Source organism: Danio rerio, chromosome 11, assembly GCF_049306965.1.
Source record: "Danio rerio strain Tuebingen ecotype United States chromosome 11, GRCz12tu, whole genome shotgun sequence".
Classification (NCBI taxonomy): Eukaryota; Metazoa; Chordata; class Actinopteri; order Cypriniformes; family Danionidae; genus Danio; species Danio rerio.
In genome coordinates, this window is record NC_133186.1 from 23,427,170 (window position 1) to 23,448,704 (window position 21,535).

The following is a 21,535-nucleotide window of genomic DNA, read 5'->3' on the forward strand; positions in this document are numbered from 1 at the left end:
GTGTCTTATAAAGCGGGGATGGGCGAGCGAGTGAACTCACGGTCTCCTGAGGGTCTCTGGCGCAGGGGCGCTGTAGATTAGGGTCAGACACATCCTCTGTCCGCCTCTCTAGTTGGTTGCAGTCCAGCTGAACGAGTCCCTGACACTCCAGATGACATGTGTAGCTGCAGTCTGGAGGACAGATGCAAACACAGTCACTGACAGCCATGAACAACACAGACAAACAGCCTGACAACACTCTTTCAGCACCTCTAAAAAGCAAAAGGTTTAGATTGGGTCATGTGTAAATGTCTGTGTCAGTATAGGCGCTGGAGATTTGGGAAACATTTGAGACGAGCTGGTGGCGATGAAACTGCGATCTGAATGAAGCTAACTAGAGCCAGAGGCTACAGAAATGAAACTTCAAGTTGACATTAATTATGTGGAGGAATTCAGTCATGGGAAGTTATCATTGCTGTCAGGGCACTATTCCTTCAAGTCTCAACTGATTTGACCCCAGAAATGGATGCTTTTAGACATCAGAGGACTTTTATGTTTAGTCTATGTTTAGTAGCTCTGTGGTTACTTTTAATAAAGTGATTTTCATTTTTGACATGTTGTGTGTGGCGCCATCTAGTGGATCTTTGATATAGAAGAATTTTGAAGAAGTACACGCTAATTATTCACAGATTTTATCCAGTTAAGCAATTTTTACAAAAATTCAAAAATGTCATTGGTGTGTATTGCTCTTTCTGTGAGACTTCTTCCGGATCTATTGCTCACTTGTTTTGGGAATGTCCCTTTGTTAAATCTTTCTGGTCTGATGTGAATTCTCTAATTGTCCAAAAGGTTTGTGGTGATTTTTCTTTAAGCTATAGACATGCTGTTTTAGGGTTTTATATTAAAAGAAAAACAATTCCTTAATTTAACTTTTTGCATATCATTTTATTTATTTATTTTTTTATACATAAAGGCAAATGTGCTTTATTTAATATTCTCTATTAATTTGTTTTATTTTTGTCATGTTCCCTTATTTTTTTTTGTGTGTTTCTTTTTCTCTCTCTTTGTCTTTCTTTTGCTTTACCTTTTTACATTCATTTTAAAATTGTTACATTTCTCTTGTTGCAAAAAGTAATATTTGTATTGCTTGTACTATACTTCTATCAGTTTTTGTATTTCTATTTGTTGTAATGGCCTGTTGTCATTGCAATAAAAAAGTAGTGCATATTTGTATACATATATTTACGCACACACACACACACACACACACACACACACACACACACACACACACACACACACACACACACACACACACACACACACACACACACACACACACACACACACACACACACACACACACACACACACACACATTATAATAGTAGAATATAACTATAATGGTCGATAACTATAATGGATATAATGCATAACCTTGCAAGTTTATAGACTTGTTGTGTTTTTCTCCCCAAGTATAAATGAAAATTCTCAACATAATGTACAACGTAATGGTCCAAATTTGAGTTTTGATTAACCATAACAGCCCTGCACTCTCAAAGCGTTAAAAAAGGTCAATCGTTAGATGGCGCCAAAGTGCAACATCATAAGTTATCAGAGGCAACTAAAACAAGAGGCCTGGAAAAGACAGCTGCAGTCCAATTCCTTCCAAGAAACGTTTAACTGCCCATTCAGCATCCATTTTCCACATATTTGCTTTAGAAACAAGCAAGGAAATGCCCACATCATCCTAAAATTCCCATAAGCATCATAAAAGAGAAGAATTGAACATAATCAAGTGAACGAAATGCCACAAAATTTGCAGGAGCTCGCTTTTTTGAACTGCTTACTGCAGATTCGAGGAAGATTTTAATGTAGCTTACAACACGGCAAAAAATATTATGATTCATTATTTTTCCAGCTGATAAATCAGACCTATATAGTAATTGTCAAGAATTTGAAAACAAACAAATAATAATAAAAAACAGCACAGGGGTTTACTAAGTGTTTATATGTCTACATTTATATGGCTTTAAAAATCGATAATGTTTTTACACTGATATAGCAGACTACTTATTAATAATGCATATAAATATAATGCATTTGCTCTCTAGTAAGATGAAAGGCTTAGTTTTATGATGAAAGCTCATTTTTATTGTGGTGGACAAAACATAATGCAGTGCAGGAGGCCTTCAGTGCTAATTTACTGAACAAATGAATCTTATTTGCTAATTTGTTAACATACACGCCAACGATTGTGCTAATGCCATTTCAAAATATTTTGCAAATTTTTGTTCATTCGTCATATATTGAACACGACACAGTAGGCTTTTAGGGTTAAAAAGTAACCATTCATTTACAACAGTGTTTTGTTTATGTAAATAACAAACCCCAAAACAATTTTACAAGATTGTTGCCTGTGCATTTTTTAAACAACAGCATATTTTATGAAAAGCTAACACAAACCATTTTAGGTTGCAAAAAATATGAAAAATGTCCCATGAATGGAATCCAGAAGGGACTGGTTTTGCTTTACTTCACAGTGCAGCGATATCAATGGCTGAAGTATGCGTCTCCACACATGAGAATAGTGACTGATGTCAATAGAGGATCCTGATTGATTATCAGCGCCGCATTGATTATCAGTGACAAACACATTGCTGCTGTCATTGTGGAAGATCTCTGTGAAAGCAAGTGCTACAAAACACTGATAACGCACATGGAAAACAGCCGTCACTATTGATGATGGTGTGTCGCCAAAATATCAATCTTCTGGGGAGTGTTGAGAACGACCGTCCAAAGCAAACTGAGTGACTCAGGCTAGGAAATGCATTATGGGAGGAGGTGAGTCTCCCATCCGGTTCTGACTCTCACCTTCAACCTCAGGCTGATATCAACACGGGGCTTTAATGCAACACCCTAATACCTTCACACAGCGGTGACAGCTTTACAGGAAAAACCCGACACGTGCAGAATCAGGTGATAATGGGGCATTCTGCTCTGTCTTTTACAAAGAGCATTTATGTGCATCACACAACCAGCTCTCCATCTCCAGAGGTCGTTCATCAGTTAGTCTTGTGCATGAATTCGGACACTACTAAGGGCACTGATGAGCTTGACATGAGAACATCACCATTATACATGATCAAAATTGGAGTTTAGAAACAGTAGAAATAATAATGTTCATATATTACTTTTAGGTTTTTTAATGTTACAGCAACATTTTAACCATTAAACAATTCAAATGTTTGCTAGATTGTTTCTAACATAGTTTCAGCATAATTTAGGAAAACCCATTTTAAAAATGAATATTTTTATCTATTTCTCACTGAAAATAGACAATGTATTTTGGTGCATTTAAACCAAACAGATTTATTAAACAGATAGAGTTGAAGTCAAAATTATTAGCCCCCCTTTAATTTTTTTTTCTTTTTCAAATATTTCCCAATGATGTTTAACAGAGCAAAGAAATTCTCCCAGAATGTCTGACAATATTTTTTTCTTCTGGATAAAGTCTTTATTAGTCTTATTTTCTTTTTTTCAGCTAGAATAAAAACAGTTTTTTAAAATCATTTTAAGGTCAAAATTATTAGACCCTTTTAGCTATATATATATATATATATATATATATATATATATATATATATTCGATAGTCTACAGAACAAACCATCATTTTACAATAACTTGCCTAATTACCCTAACCTGCCTAGTTAACCTAATTAACCTAGATAAGCCTTTAAATGTCACTTTAAGCTGTATAGAAGTGTCTTGAAAAATATCTAGTCAAGTATTATTTACTGACATCATGGCAAAAATAAAATAAATCAGTTATTGGAATTAGGCTATTAAAACTATTATGTTCAGAAATCTTCTCCCTGTTAAACAGAAATTTGGGGGGAAAGAGGGGGTTAATAATTCAGGTGGGCTAACAATTCTGACTTCAACTGTATATTTAATAAAATAATATTTTAGTCACCAAACATGTTTAGATTTTTCCTCTTTTTTTAATTTGTATTTAATATTTTTCTATAGCATATAAATGTGGGTGTACTTATATTTGGACTGTTATCGTTAAAGTTATTTTGTTAGATAAGCTCCAGATTTGGCTTTAGTACTGACTAATCTAATGTATATTCACAAATATAATATTGTATAGCTTCCTATTAAAAATATGAATTTAAAAGATTTGTGACCGGTGTACTCATATTTGCTGAACACTGTATCTAGCTATGTTTGTTCATGTTAAAAATAAATAAAATTAGGATTCTTTAAAAAAAGGCTCATGATTCATAATTCATTACTCATCATTATCATTATAAAAGTTATGTTTTCTATTATTACATTTTTACAAAGAATTTATGTATTACTGACGTATTTAAACGATTAAAAATGCTGTGGCTCACTTTTTTCAATTTTAATAAACTATTACATATATTTTAAAATGTCACAATGACATTATCGTGCTTTTAAAACAACAAAACTTGAAGGACAAGTTAAAAGTCTCCTCTTATTATCACTTCTGTAACATTGTTGTTAATCTTCCTTTCATTTGAAAAGTAAACAACTGATAATAAAACAAGAAATCAGCTCTAACTTTATAGTTTCATAAACTTATGATATTACATTTCAATAGGTCTTTAAAGTAAAAAAAAAATACATAAACAATCTGACAAAAAAGTTAGCACTTCTTACAAAACATTGACCCATAACTTTTTTTTTATTTGTCTTATAACAGTGTACCCTTCTAAAGCCACAATGATGTCTTAATAAATTTATCTTGAAATTAATTAATATTTTAAATTTAATTTAGGTTATAGAAACACTCAAAATACTAAACAGTGTTACTAAACAGTGTTAGGAGTGGAAAAGACATTTGTTATTGATTTTGAAGTTTAATCAGACAGTGCAGATAGAAGGAAAAGCACTCGATGGGCTTCTTATCCTCTATTCCAGCCAAATCTAAATGGGACATAGTTAAATGTCCCAAACAAGATTGGAGGTTTACAGCAGTCAAATCTTCTTTGAACCTCTTCAGATTAAATGTTGAGGTAATTAGTGCCATGGGATGTAAAACACTGCACATATGCTGAACCTCCTAACCCTGATTAATCTGAGCGGCGTCAACGGCTAATTACTGACCGCAGCTTCTGGGGTCACAGACGGTAGCGGAGAAGATCACATGAGGCAGCTGAACACGTTTTTGGATGACAGCATGGATGGACTGAGGATATTTACCCACTGTAGACCAGACTGACAAGTGACACCATCAATTTTGACTGAAATCATTCTCAATTCCAAACAAAACATAAAAAATATATAGTATATAATTTATTTTTATATAATAATAATAATAATAATAATAATAATAAATAAATAAGAATAAAGAATAAAATAAAATAATAATAATAAATGATAACAAATAAAAGTAAAACAAAATAATAAAATAAAAAATTATAATAAAACTAATTAAAAGGAGATTGAAAAAAATCTGAAAATATAAACAAAGCACTAAAAAAACAAAATCTTTTAAATTAATAATGAATAAAAATAGAATAAAATAAAGATATGAAAACATAAAACAAGCAATGTCAATAAATATCCAAACTCTCAATTTTAGTTCTTACGTCACGTGTTCACAAATAAAATAAAATAAGATAAAATAAACTTTAATTAAATTTAATTGAATTAAAATGATTTAATTTATTCAGTCATTTTCTTGTCGGCTTTGTCCCTTTATTAATCTGGGGTCACCACAGCGGAATGAACCGCTAACTTATCCAGCAAGTTTTTACGCAGCGGATGCCCTTCCAGCTGCAACCCTTCTCTGGGAAACATCCACACAGACATTCACACACACACTCATACGCTACGGACAATACGACCCAATTCACCTGTACCGCATGTCTTTGGACTGTGGGGGAAACTGGAGCACCCGGAGGAAACCCACGCGAAGGCAGGGAGAACATGCAAACTCCACACAGAAACGCCAACTGAGCCGAGGTTCGAACCAGCAACCTTCTTGCTGTGAGGCGACAGCACTACGTACTGTGCCACTGCATCACCTGATTTAATTTAATTTAATTCAATTACAATGATGACGAAAACTGTTTAAAAAGATGAAAAAAAATCAGATAATTCATGTGGGTTTCCCCCTGTCTAAAGATATGCGGTGTGAATGAGAGTGTATGGATGTTTCCCAGAAATGGGTTGCAGCTGGAAGGGCATCTGCTGCATAAAACATATGCTGGATAAGTTGGCAAGAAAAAGAAAATGAATGAATGAATCTAAACAATACAATAAAAAAGAAATCCAATTGTGAATTGATAATGAATAAATAATTAAATAAACTAAAAATATGAAAAATGGAAAAACAAGCAGTATCAATACATGTCCAAACTTTCAATTTTAGTTTTTACATGTTCAAAAAAATAAATAAATAAATAAAATAAAATTTAATTTAACTACAATGACGATGAAAACTAATTTAAAAGATGAAAAATCTGAAAATATAAACAATAAGCAATTACATATGAAATAAAAATATGAAAAATATAAATGAATGAAAAAAAATTATAAATAATGGAATGAATGAAAAAAACAAATGAATGACAAACAAAAAAACAAATAAATGAAAATTAAAAAAATGAATGACAAATAAAAAAATGAATGAATGGCAAAATAAAAGAATGAATGAAGAAATGAATGAATAAATGAATAAATGAATAAATTTTTTTATTTTAATTACATTTTACATTTAGTCAAGTAATAACTATACAAAAGGACTGTTAGTGCTCAGGTGCTAGAGTAAGGGGGAGTTTTTATTTTTCTTAGAGAGTGTCTACAGGTGGTCTGTCAAGCCCACTCCCCTGTGTGAAGCACACGTTAAATGCACAGTGTTTTTGTTTGTTTTGTTTTTTTTTTGTTATCATTATTAACTAACTATTTCCAAACTATGAATTATTTAAATCCATTTTACATTGTAGGACTACTAATGCAACCTTTTAAACAAACACTACTTGATGATTGAAGAGCATAAAAAAGTTCCACCAAGTAAAAACCAACATTCATACATCTCACCATACATATAATAAGTGTAGCTATTTGTCAACCACCCTCATGTGGAGAATAGTCTAATAAACACTTCATATATCTTCCCCAAGGCACATGAAACCTTGACCCCAGACTATTTATTTACCCGCATACCCTTGTGGCTAACACCGAGGTCACTGCTAGAGAAACCCCACAGATCCTGCATTACAAGAGTAGTTTACATAACCTGGAAATGCTGCAGTGCTGCTATAAACTAGCAGTGTTGCTGACAGATGAGGTCAAACTCTCGTCCTTGTCACACTAAACACCATGTTTATTCGGCCAAGTGTGGAATTTCCTCAGCACCAGAGGTCAAATTTGTATCTCTGGGCCTGTCCCTTTAAAACATCACTTACCACTTGAACATACTCACTTCCTCTCAGTTAGCCAAATTCACTTATTATCAAAAACAGTTTGGGTATTTCTCTGTCAAACTCCCCTTCGCTAGCTGGAATGTAAAAGAGGGAGTTTATAGAGGGAAGGAGAACAGTGATGTCTTTTTGTGCCTTGTGCTCCTTCTCGACTCCCACTTCCTTCTGACATTTTTTGATCCCCCCCGCTTCACTTCCATACATCAGCATTTTTCCACCTCAGGAGTCACGGTTTCTTTTCAGAGCTGTGGATCACATGCATCCCACTGACCGCAGCTTTCTCTCCAATTCTGCAGCGCTCAGCAACATTTTTTGATGGTTCTTTCTCTCGTCCAAGTCTGGGGAAACTGACCCCGTAACCTTGTAGTGCATCTCTTCCCATCATGCAGGATTAAAGGATGCCATTGAAAAACTAAAGAGAGCTTCAGTGATAAATGAGTTCACACTAATATCTTCCTTGATTACAGCAGCATGGTTAATCAAATTGTGAGAAAGCATATCGACAAATGACATGTTTTTAAACATTCAGGATGCACATGCAGCAAGGTTGCAGAAAAAAAGGGAGCGCTTGCATTCACATAGAAGGAATGACATCCGATGTAGTGCAGATTTTTTTTGCCGTCTTAGAAATAGGCTATATTAATTACATATAATATATTTTTTACATAATGCTTTTAGCGTATTATAACAGCTTGTCACCCAGTGATAAGCACAATTTTTCTGCAAAATTAAGGTTAAAGTGAGCGGTGTTCGTCTGACAGGTCTATTTGTGATAGCACCCTCCCAGTGGATATTGGATAAGATGAAGTGGCCAAGCATCCAGCCCCAAAAATACAACTTTCTCATTGAAACTCCAAATGATTTTCAAGAGAGAAGTTAAAAGCCTACAAGTCTTTGGGTGCCAACAATATTGTTCTGTGTGGTCATGTGCAAGAAATAATGTTCCATGATTACCAGATTTAAAACTTTGTAGTGCTAAAAACCGAGGTTCAGCTTAGCCAAAGACAAGAAAAGAAGACTTAACTGTACAAGGCCTTGGTAACCATCAACAAGCAAAACAACTGCATTCTGTCAGCGAACTGCCCCCGTACAGCAGGGTATGTGAACGTACATTTTTACATTTCATTCTAAGCATTCAGTGTCCTAAGTTTAATTAACCCTATTTAACTGTTTTTGCTGAAATCTTTGCTGCTCCCTTTTAGCCAAAGACATATACGGTTGGCATTAAAAGCAGTGTGGTGTATGGTAAAAGTTAAGTTCCCTCGAAATTAGCATCCTACTGCATGACATGTTTGCTATTGCAACTGGTCTTTTTTTGCATCCGGGAAACCGTGTGACATTATAGGCCCTATTATACACCCGGTGCAAAGTGGCGCAAGGCGCAACACATTTGTTGTTTGCTAGTTTCAGCTTGGCGCAAGAGTCATTTTGACGTTTTGCGCCACGTTGTTTAAATAGCAAATGTATTTGCACTCATGTGCGCCCATAGGCATTCTGGTCTAAAAAGGGATGTGTGTTGAGGTGTATTGCCGGCGCGTTGCTATTTTGAGAAACTATAATAGATTTTTTAATAGACCAGAACAAAGTCAGTCTATTGTCCAGTGCAGACCGTGTTAGTTCTGCGCCTTGCTTACACACTGCTTAATACACACAAGATGTAGAGCAATACGCAAATATGCCCACCTGTCAGGTTTTAGACCATATGGGGCACAGTATGTGTATTAGGATATAACTCTTAAGTTTTTGAGCACACTTTGTTATTGTTGTTCATTTATACGTTTGCTGAAAATGAAACTGAATTTAAAAATAGTTTTGAAACAAATCTTTGCTCTTAACAAATGAAATGAATTATTTATAGGCTAAATGATGTCTCTGCGTACAAGGTTTCTCTATCCACAAGAGCGAAAGTGAAAGTAGAAAATGAGAAGGCTTATCTCTCATTCTCGCGCTGCAGATGCTCTGTTTAACTGTTTTCTTGCTAGTGAAATGCTCAGTTTTTACACTTACAAAGTCATCATGTAAATAGCAAATGCAACATGGCACGACGCAACTGCCTCTTAAAGGGAATGGGAGATGAGACTCGGATTGGTTTATTTTCAAAACACACCTATAACTCATTAAGAAAATAAGCTCACCCCTTTTAGACCATGCGTCACGACACAAAGTGGATTTTTCCGTCCTTAAATTAGCAAAAGTAGATTCTGACTAAAATGTGTTTGCGCCCTGCACTTTGCACTTTGCGCATGGATCGTCAAAATAGAGCCCCATGTGTGACGAAGATTGATAATTCCTCTATACAATCGCAAAAAAATCTTACAATTCTAATAAAAAGGTTCAAACCTTTTTGTTTTATTTCATTTACAGTTTTTTTCAATTGTTTTGCCACAAATTTCAGAACCCAGATGTCAATTTTCAAATCTGTAGGCACCAAACTCTAAAAAGTCACTACTTTTACCAAGGTTTTCCAGTGTTCAAAGCGGTGCATGTTGCTTTAGTTTCTTTAGAGAAGTCTTGCGTTTACAAGATCATAGGTTCACATAGTCCTTTTATCATACAAATACTACAGGAACCTAACTTTAGATCACTGATAAACAAGATACACATAATTTAAATAAATATCTTTAATACCAATTATTAAATATTGATGTTTAAAATTTATGATACAAATCTGTGTGTGTGCGCATGTGTGTGTGCGTGTGTGTGTGTGTGCGTGTGTGTGTGTGTGTGTGTGTGTGTGTGTGTGTGTGTGTGTGTGTGTGTACGCGCATATAAGGCTGGGCGATTTGGCCAAAAATTAAAATCTCGATTAATTGAACATTTTAATTAGTTTACGATTAATGTTCTACGCTCGTTCTATGATTAATTATTTTATATTTTTGCCCTTATAGTTCACCGACAATTTTGTACAGTAAATTTGCTCACACATTACAAGTAAGAGATTTCTGAATGAAATGTGCATTACTTGATTTGAAAATAATTGAAGGAAACACACACTATCTACTATCTATGATTATTCATCGAACATCAACATTGAACAGCTGAAATTAAAACACACACACTGCCAAAAACAAAACCACATTGTTTTTTTTTATTTTTTAGTTATAAAAAAAGTGAAAATAAATAACTTGCAATTTTGGAAACAAAATAAATTATTATCAGTGATTTTCATATTAAAAGTAGAAAATAATAAAATATGAATAAAATATGCCGCCTCAAGCAATCTCAGTGCAGATTCCAATCATCGTCAATGTAGTGCAAAGTAAGACTCAAGAATTGGTCCATCGTCCTACTTAACCAGAGATCAGATGTGGATGCAGAGTGGCTGCAGAAATATAAATCCACCTCGGCCTTTAACAGAGCAGGGTCATGTGACTCTACATGCGTTAGTGAAAGTAATTGAAAAAGTCATCCTGGAAAAATTAGGTGAAATCCATATGAACTAGTATGTCAAATATGTCTTTTGCATTTATTTCTACACATCAGATTTCTATTTGGGATCTGTGCTTCCATCAGTCTGGTCTTGTGTATTTGGCCACAGGTTCCCCCCTTCACATCACAGTAATGTTTTCATTAGTCAATAATCTTGGAAAGAACCTTCTGTCAATGCGAATCTAGACCCGATATTGGTCTGCTGTGATTGGGCTCTTGCATACAGTAATGTAAAATATGAAAACATTGTCTGTAAAAGTGGAACATGGAACATGAAACCATAAATATGGAATAAGGATGAAATATATAGATATTAAAGTCCAGTTGTGTCAACTCCTGTGGTAACTGATGTCATTTCATCTATCCTAAAATGTCCTCATCTAAATAAAAAGATTATTATCTTTTTCCATTGGCTACAGAACAAACCCCAGTTTGACCTGCCTAATTAACTTGCCTAACTAACCCAATCAGTCTAGTTAAGCCTTTGAATTGCTAAATGCTAAATGCTATCTAGCAAAATGGCATGTAAAATAGTATAATGTCATTGAGGCAAAGAAAAAAAAAAACTAGTTATTAGTAATGATTTATTAAAACTTGGAAAATATTTGAGAAAGAATTCAATTTTACAGCAGGGCCAATTATTAAATATATACAGCATACATTAACTTAATATTGGCCAATGATGGTTTTGAACCAAGGGATGAGTGTTCACATCCCAAATCACACTTATTAACAGACTTAAATTCTCAAATACTCAAATAAACTCAAATAAATCTACCTTTGATAGATATCATATCAAAATATTTTTATATGAATTGTAAGAATGTCATTTGTGATGTAAACTCAAAATTATAAGTAAAAGTCTAAAAGCTAAATAGCAAGTTGTAAAAATGTAAAATTGTAGGAGGAAAAAAGGCAAAATAATTAAATATAAAGTCAACAAATCTCACAATTTAAGTTATAAACAAGGGTGTTTATATTTTCAAATTTGGATTTTTTTAAAGTTAGAAAAGCAAAAAAAAAAAAAAAAAAAAAAACATTGACATTAAAATAAATAATTGCAAGAAATAAAGTCCCAATTCTAAGATAAAGTCAGAATAGTGATAAAGCCTATAAACTCATCATAACTGCAAAGGGGGATGAGGAGCCAGAATTGCAGGACATAAACAGAGAATCTTGACTTTTATTTCTTGCACCAGATCATATTTCATCAACCTGGCCTCAATGGAACCTATCTGTCTGAACCCTGTAATTTAAGCCCAAATGCATGCTTCTAAATTAGAAACAGTCACAAAATCTCAGATAAACAGACACAAGCACACACAGCAGCAGGAGAGACACACACTGCCTCATTCAAACAGCAACAAATGCACTGTAGACGCACATACAATGATCTGGCTTTATCAGAAGCCTCGGTGGAAATAAATCAGTGTGCAGTGTTATGAAGCATGTATAGTTCTATTATATCCAGCAGGAATATAAGCATTTATAGTCAAGGCCTGCAGTAATTGTGACGGGTAATTGCTGGGTACTTAGTATGTAATTATACTGAACAGATCTCTTCTGTCTTAAGGGGCCACACAACAACATCTGACCTCTCTTTCCAGGTGCAATTATGTCTTAATGCAGAAGATTCCTAATAAAAATGCACTAATTCCTCAAAGGAGCAAATACATTTCAAATACGTTGACAAAATTTATATTTTAAGAAAAATGCTATTTTATCCTATCCACTTCAAAATTTCATGTTTAAATAAAGAAGTCACTTGTCATTTCCCTGTAAATATTATGTGACGTTTACAATTAGGGCTGCACAATATTTGGAAATATTCGATAATACTTGATATGTGATAGTGTTGCAACAATGACATATCTTAAGATATATCTAACTTGAAAAATGCTATATTATCAGGAATTTAAAATAATATATTAATATATATATATATATATATATATATATATATATATATATATATATATATATATATATATATATATATATATATATATATATATATATATATATATATATTTAATATTTACGTTATGATCACTAAAATAAACAGGGAATAGATTTTTTCTGAGTTTATTACATAAAAAATTGCCAAGGTGTAAACATTTAGCCTCTAAAACCCCACAAATGACTGAAAACCTTGGCAAAAATTCTCATAGTTTTTGTCTGTAGTCATTTTTCTAACATAAGTGTTTATTTTCAGCTCTTGGTTCTTCTAACAGCACCTACAAAAGTGGAAGGAACACGGATATCAAAGATCAAAGGCCCCATCTGAATGGTCAGATTTGGTAAAACAACCTATGCATGCAGCACAAAAATGCTTGGCACATAGAACAAATTTATTTTATTGCGCATTCCTGCGATATGGAAACACTACTTTTATTTAGTATATTGTGCAGCCCTGTTTACATGCATTTTGAATCTAGTATTATTCAGTGTATTCTGCCTAAATAACTGAGAAAAACAAACACAAAAACATTGTAAAAACTGCTTGTGGTTAACTTAGGCCTCACAAAAACGTAAACAAAGGTATAAAAATATAAATATAAATTGTGAGATTTGCCAATGATTCATTCAACAGTGTTCACTTTTTAGTGTGCTATTAGATGAACTCAAATATCTCCTGTTATTGATGTTCTTGCATTTCAAAAAAAAGACAAAAGCATTCTACAAGCTGTTTCAGATGCTAAACCATACAGTAGGTGGTTTGTTGGTCTTTTTGACACTTGCTAGACTGAGTTTGTCCACCTGGCAGTAACTGAAATTCCCTTCTGACTCTATCCATCCTCTCACAGACACTGCTCCCTTTCAGGAGCCTATTGCAAAAACACACACTAGAGAGCCAAATTCAACATTCCTTTATTCCTGTTCATCCTTCATCAACACATATGAATGCACACTGATATACATGTAAAACTATCAATCTTTCATTCAAAACTGACTACTAGAAAGTCCAAAGCCCAGAGAGCTTATTCCTCATTCTATTTCCTTCCTTTACAGCTAATATTTTCAATGTAGCCCCATATTCAAGCTTTTTCTGTCATGAACGCTCTTGGGATTTATTATAGTAATTAATATGTATATGGCAATGTTGATATGTTTGGTCTTGGCGATATATATCTGCTACGCTGCTGCTGCTTTGATTATTATGGCAAAGCAAGTACAAAAACCTGTCCCTGCCAGTATATACACAGACATGCCGTCTGAGAAAATTACATGCTGCTGCTGCTGCAAACAAAATATGTATATATGTAACCCCTGTAGCAGATCTAAACACAGGTGGAGATGGGGAAGGAGGGTCTCTGAAAACAGGCTGCAGCTAAATAGTGTAGAAATGCAGGGAGCAGTTAAAATGATGAGGAGCAGGCTTATTGGCTGCCGAGGTGACAGCAACCAATCTCCTGCACCAAGTTAATGATGCAGAAGCATATTAGGTGACCTATCAACCTGCATGCGCATAGAGTTTCACGGCAGAAATCACACTAGTACAAACTGTCATTCGTTGTAACAATATACCGAAAACAAGAATCATTTTAGGAAATATTAAAAGACTCAAGTTAAGGATCACAATGCAGCCCCCAAATACTAATCAATTAACATGTTATATCTTTATACTTGCGCTACTATACAATATAATATAATATAATAGACTCTATGACAGGGGTGCTCAACCCCGTTCCTGGAGATCTACTGTTCCTGCAGATTTCAGTTGCAACCACTATCATACACACCTGCCTGTAATCATCAAGTGCTGTTCAGGTCCTAATTAATTGGTTCAGATGTGTCTATGGAAATATATTGTAATCAATTAAATATAATAATGTTCACAATGTTAACTTACACTTTAATATATTTTAAGTGTGCTGTTTAGTTTACAGTATGTATCTGTTATGCTTGCTGAATAATGATGAAACATTATTTCATACATATTTTGACATTCTATCTTCACCAAAGTAATTGGAAAGATTTTACACTCTTAAAAAGATTATTTTTAGAGGTATTGATGGCTCCATGAAAACCTAACAAGCCACAAAAACCCTTTAGAGTGGATAAAAGGTTTCTAAGAGAAATTAATATATATCCTTCTAAATAAATAAATTCCTTAAGCATCCTTTGAATTGCACCCCTAAATTGTTCTAATGTAATGTGGACACATTTGGGCCTAAACATCTCAGGTGTGATACAAAATTACTACATCTTTTTAATGTATTTATAACAATATATATGTATGTGTGTGTTTGTGTGTGTGTGTGTGTGTGTGTGTGTGTGTGTGTGTGTGTATATAATTTTCTGATTCTCATTATGTATTTAGCTTTAAAAATATATTTTAGAAACAAATAAATTACAAATAAATTAATTAATTAAAATAAAATCATTCTAGTAAGTTCAGACGTCCGATTAAAAAAAAAAATCTGTTGACTGGTGAAATGTGGTGACTTAGAGAAAAGTATGTTTTTTAAACCACTCAAATTAATCCTTTTTTAGTCTTAAAAATGTAAAATTGGAATTTTTAAGAATAAAGATTGAAACTTTAGCTTCTCCTGATTATACTGATATATGACACTTGATGTTGACTGCTAAAATAAGTTAGAGACAACTAAAAGTGCAAGCAGCTTTGGCATCTACATTGTCAGTAAATCGAATGTACCAGTTTTTCACTGAAAAATGCCCAGAATAACATTGAAATAAAATGCTATAATTCGCTCAGGGAAAGTTGGATGTAGACAAAATTTATTTTGGAAGCATAAAACATCATAACATTTATTTCTAAAGAAAAAAAAAAAAAAACTTTGTGAGGTTTTTACAAACGTAATTTTGTTTGTAATAACTAGAAAATGCTACTTTTTTTTTTTCTTAAAATTATGGAAAATTTTCTGTCTGTTCATATGTTTTTAGATGGAAAAAGTATTTTAGATTGGACTTTTAAATGATACAGATGGAAGCTTTAGGTTCTTCTGTTTAAAATGATATATGACACTTGAGGCTGACTGCTGAAAAAAAATGCTCTAGGTCTTTAAGGGTTAAATCTGGTCCATTTTGTCCTGTGTTTAGATGGCAAACATACAAAAAAATAGATAAGTCTTAAACTAATATTAAGGAAACAACAGCAGCAAAAAAAAAAAAAAAAAAAAAAAAAAAAAAAACTAATCTAAATTCTTTTGCCCCAAATATTCTTCTTTGATTCTTGGTGGTTAAATATACAGCTTATCTTTGAGTATTTTTAAAAACTGTGCAAACCAAATATCCTTGTTCTTATTAAAACAAGGCCAAAAGTAGAGAGTGAAAGTTGCTATCCAGTGGGGAATTAACCCACAGTAAAACAATGTCTGGCACTCTGTGTTTATACCCTATTAAAACATAATGAATAGAAATGGCTCTGACCCCATTAATGCTTAGCTCAAGAATACTGAGGCCTACTGAGGTGTAAAGTATTGACGTGGTGCAAATCAGGATGTTTTGTCTTGTGAAGCACATGCAGGCAAAAAAGTTAGATGCTAAAGATGCTGAAAGAGCACTAAAATGTAATCTAATGGATTTATTAATAAGCAGCACCGGTCAGGTCACTGCGGTCCTGGACACACATACAGCTAGAATGAAATTGGAAATTGGCAATTTAAGCTGAAAGTGATTGTGAAGGGAGAGTTGTTAGTGATGAATAACATAAAGGAGTGTGTATCTAGTGTTTACTTTGAACACATACGCTGACAAGGTCTGAATACAGACAGGTTTGCTTAAGCTCTTATCAGCATTTCACAGTGAGCCTTTCACAATTAAGCTCACATGAATAGATCGAAAATTCAGAGTCAGTTAGAGCTGACTGAATACTTTTAGACTTCAGTCACATCTATGGTTACATTAGGTGTTCAGTGCACTTTGGCCAAGAATAATCTACACTTGAAAAAAAAAAAAGACTAACTTTGGCCAATAAGTAAAGCAAACAACTACAGATAATACAGAAATTGGAAATATAATATAATATAATATAATATAATATAATATAATATAATATAATATAATATAATATAATATAATATAATATAATATAATATAATATAATATAATATAATATAATAATAAAATATATTAAAATACAATATAATATAATATAATATAATATAATATGATAATAAAATATATTAAAATATATTACAATACAATACAATACAATACAATACAATATAATATAAAATAATATAATTCAGGTTCTCCTGTTATAATATTATAACAGAATATAATAATATAACATAATATATTATGATAATAAAATAAAATAAAATAAAATAAAATAATATAATATAATATAATATAATATAATATAATATAATATAATATAATATAATATAATATAATTCAGGTTCTCCTGTTATAATATTATAATATATTATGATAATATAATATAATATAATATAATATAATATAATATAATATAATATAATATAATATAATATAATATAATATAATATAATATAATATAATATAATATAATATAATATAATTCAGGTTCTCCTGTTAAAATATTATAACAGAATATAATAATATAACATAATATATTATGATAATAAAATATAATAAAATAATATAATATAATATAATATAATATAATATAATATAATATAATATAATATAATATAATATAATATAATATAATATAATTCAGGTTCTCCTGTTATATTATTATAATATATTATGATAATATAATATAATATAATATAATATAATATAAATTCTCTTTAAAGCGAAAAGTTCCAAAAAGTTCATTTTTGTTAGGGCAGTTCACCATTCACATTTAGCAGTATTAAAACCCTCCAAACCCTAAATCCTGTTTGAGATGATATTTTCTTCATGACATCCACACTGTAAAAAAATGTAAAATCCACAGCGCCTGCCTCTGATCTGTGTCTCACTCAGCATGTGTCATTCACAGCAGTGAGTCAGTGTGTGCCAGAGCTGTAGGCCAACGTCATCATGAAGCAGACAGGGTGAGAAAACTGCTGTCGTCATCTTATACGCATCTCCAATCATAAACATTTCCAAACCAGAGACTAAAAACACTTATATTTGCCAGACAGTTTAAGTGCTAATTGGATTGGCCATGACTTACAAACTGAAGTACACTGGGACTTAAGTACCAGATGTGACACCATTAGTACAGCACTCCGTTCCTCAATCTGTTTCTTGTTCTGACAGTTAGCAAACTAAAGTCAATGTCAATCTAAAGCACTACTAAGAAAACTCAAGCACTCAGGCTATGACCTTCACATCATGTTAAACCATCACTCTACACCAAAGACTTGAAAAGCTTAGAAAAACGAGAAGCCTCATTAGTGTATCTTGAAGGAAAGTTCACTTGCACTAGATCACTTTTTATTCATTAGCCTGGTGTTCAGTATCCCAGGCCACGTCTACTCAAAGAGGGATTCCGATCCAGATCAATGGTGAAATTCAATTTCAACTCCCTTAGCTTCTGATCAAAATGTCATTTTGCTAAAAACAGCACTACGATCAAATTCATCCACTGATGCCAGAGCGTCTAACATGACTTCATAAACAAGGAACGATCCATGAGAAATGTAAACGGGAAGCTGTATATGATATGATACATTGGGTCAATACAATTCAAACACCCTGTAAGAGACAGACAAGATCAATAACTGGTGTGTTTTAGGACATACCTTTTTTACCTCCAAAGTATTTCACAACATGTCACAATGGCGATTTGTCTTGAAAAGTCAGATGTAAAATTTTACACTATGAACTGGAGAAAAACAACAGCAAACAAGACATAAGAGGACATAAACCATATTATCGAGGAATAAGAATATGATTTTTTCTCTCTCTCTTCTGAATTGGTTGCTACTTAGCAACCACCCAGATCACTATAGAAACCACTGAAATCACCATAAAGACCACAGAGAACCCCTTTAGAAGACACTTAGGGCACAGTAGAGATCATTCAAAAACCCTTAGAAACCAGTTATAATCTCCTAGAGATCCCCCAGAACCCTTTAAGAGCCCCTTAAGGCACAGTAGAGATCACTGAGAACCACTTTGAACACTACCGAGATCACACGGAACTCCTTTAGAGCCTCTTAAGACACAATAGAGATTATTAAGAACTCATCTGAACACCACAGAAATCAAACTGAACCCCTTAAGAGCCACTTAAGGTACAGCAGAGATGACAAAGAAACCGTTAGAACCATTCTGAACACCACAGAAATCACACAGAACCCTTTAATGACTAAGAACCCCTTAGAACCACTCTGAACGCCACAGAGATCCCACAGAACCCGTTGAGAACCACTTAAGGCACAGTAGGGATGACTAAGAACCCATTAGAACCAGTCTGAATACCATAGAGATCACACAGAACCCCTTAATGACTAAAAACCTGTTAGAACCACTCTGAACACCACAGAGATCCCACAGAACCCCTTAAGAGCCACTTGAGGTTCAGTAGAGATGACTAAGAATCCATTAGATCCAATCTGAACACCACAGAGATCAAACAGAACCCATTTCCGCTTTAAACACCCTTTATTTAACTAGGATGCCCTTCACGTGTCACTTAGAACACAGTAAAGATCTCTCAGAACTCCTTTAGCCACTTAAAACACTCTTGATGGCCGAAAACCCCCTTAGAAGCCATATAGAAGACCAGAGAGATCCCACAGAACCATTTAGAAGCCACTTAAAACAGCCAAGAAGCCACCTATACACTCTTTAGAAAACCCCTAGAAAAAAGGTTAGAACACCTTAGATATCAGATAAAAACCCACAAACTGAATAGTAACTCCTAAAATATCACTCTGAACCCTATAGAAATGGCCTATAGCAATGCCCCAGATATCACTCAGAACACTGCAACAACTGCATAGCAACATGCGAACAGTCTCTCAAAACAGCCAAGTAAGTGCAGAGTAACACCCTGTTCTAGTTTGCATCTTGATTCTGAAAAGGATCATGCAAACCTGCGCCACAGCTATTAACAGCATCACCATAGACAACAGTGTGATAACTAAGCATTACTCTGACTTTGTGTATGTGTGCGAGCACATTGCACTCTGTCTGCCTGTTTCACTGGCACATTCCAGAACCACAGAAGCTTTTAGCAGCTAAGTTACAGATCAATGTCTATTCAACACATCAATGGACAACAATAGAAACAATATGAGAGCAAAAAAGAAACAGAGGGGAGAAAGAGATCAAGAGAGAGGGAAAGGAGAACAAGAATGTGATGCGCCAACAAGAACCGACTAAGGCTATTTAAGGAAGGTGAAAACCACTGCGGAGCTCTGTGACATGAAGCCTAATTGGACAGGTCTAGTCACAGAGGATAAAAGTACATGAAGTACCAGTCTCACATTCATTTAGTGAATTAACTCATTTTATCTCAGTCTCCTTCCAATTTCGGTCTCAAGTTACAGTACCTGATAACATGAGGGTCCCACTACTGCTGGAGCGCCGCAGCATGCGGAGGCCCTCAGACCAGGAGCGGGACTTGGGTAGACGGCGGAAGAATCGCCCCAGTCGTTTGGAGACCTGTCCGAAGCAGGCGCTGGCCACCACCTCCTCCGTCCCCATCTCCGGCAGCATGACCGCTGCTATCTGCGGCCTGTTGCGGCCATGACCCCAGTGCCACCACTGCGACCCGCTCCAGGTGCCAGTCCGTGAGCGGCCGTCGTCCCGGCTAGGGCTGGGCGCCTGCGGCTCCGTTGCGTCGCGGTGTGGGCTCCCTGCGCCAGTCGCTCCTGTGTGTCCACCATCGCAGGGCTGCGCTCGGTTTTGTGTTGTGCACTGAACGCCCCCCCTCCCTGCCTTTCTGCCACCCTGCACCCCTACCCTCTGACACAAACCCCACCTTCGCTGACTGGTACTCTCTCTCCTGTTCTGCTCTCTCTGCGTCCGTGCTCCTGTTTTTCTCACGCAGTGCAGAACTCATACCAGCTCATACTGCACCCACTCATCCTGCTCTCTGCAGCATGTTTTTCACTGAATCCTTAAAGGCACAGAGGCACTGCACTCCTGCCTCCTACTCTCTTTTTCCTCTCCCTCCCAGTCCTTCTTTCTCCATCTCGATCGATCCGTCAATCTCTCCCTCTCTCCCTCCCTCTACGCCTCTCTGCTGTCACTCCATGCCATCATGCCACTTCCTGTGTGAGAATACAGTCCCACGCTTGGAGAAACCTGTTGTGGTGAAGGACGGCTCAAGTTCTGAACACGCCAGCCCTCCACCCTCCATCTTCCTCATTCTCTCTTGTGTACATCTATAAATAATTAGAATTGAGAGCAGCATCTTGCTTCATTTCTCACAACAACTAATACGGGCTCATTGAAGGTTTTGATCATCGACATAAAACTTGATAACCTCCATAAATCACTTCACCTGCCCTATATGTGTGGCCCATACTACATATTCCAGATTACACATTGATTTTTACTGATCTAATACCTTGAACATTTAAATAATATTGCACCCAATGCTTTGATTGGTAGATTCGGCAGGTTGATTATTATTGAATAAATGCAAATCGTTCATCAAAAATCTAATAATACATTTCTGATTATAATTTAATGATTCAGAGGCTTGGTTTAATCCAAAATCGTGATTCAGATCTTCAATTCCTATATTAAAGCTCATTACACCACCTCA

The 21,535-nt window shown here is 34.5% G+C and overlaps 1 protein-coding gene across 2 annotated transcripts in view; it reads right to left on the reverse strand.

The window, feature by feature from the left end:
• The window catches only part of rassf5 (Ras association domain family member 5), a 74,153-nt gene that overhangs the window by 42,621 nt on the left and 9,997 nt on the right, over positions 1 to 21,535 (reverse strand). The window contains exons 1-2 of one of the 2 annotated variants that reach the window (XM_009305997.5): positions 20,313 to 20,806; positions 41 to 171 (exon numbers count right to left, since the gene is read on the reverse strand). In XM_009305997.5, coding sequence (XP_009304272.2) covers positions 41 to 171; positions 20,313 to 20,478 — 297 coding nt within the window. In that variant the 5' untranslated portion in view covers positions 20,479 to 20,806. Of the gene's footprint in view, positions 1 to 40; positions 172 to 20,312; positions 20,807 to 21,535 lie in introns of those variants that run through there. The other variant, XM_001920828.8, reaches the window with a different exon arrangement.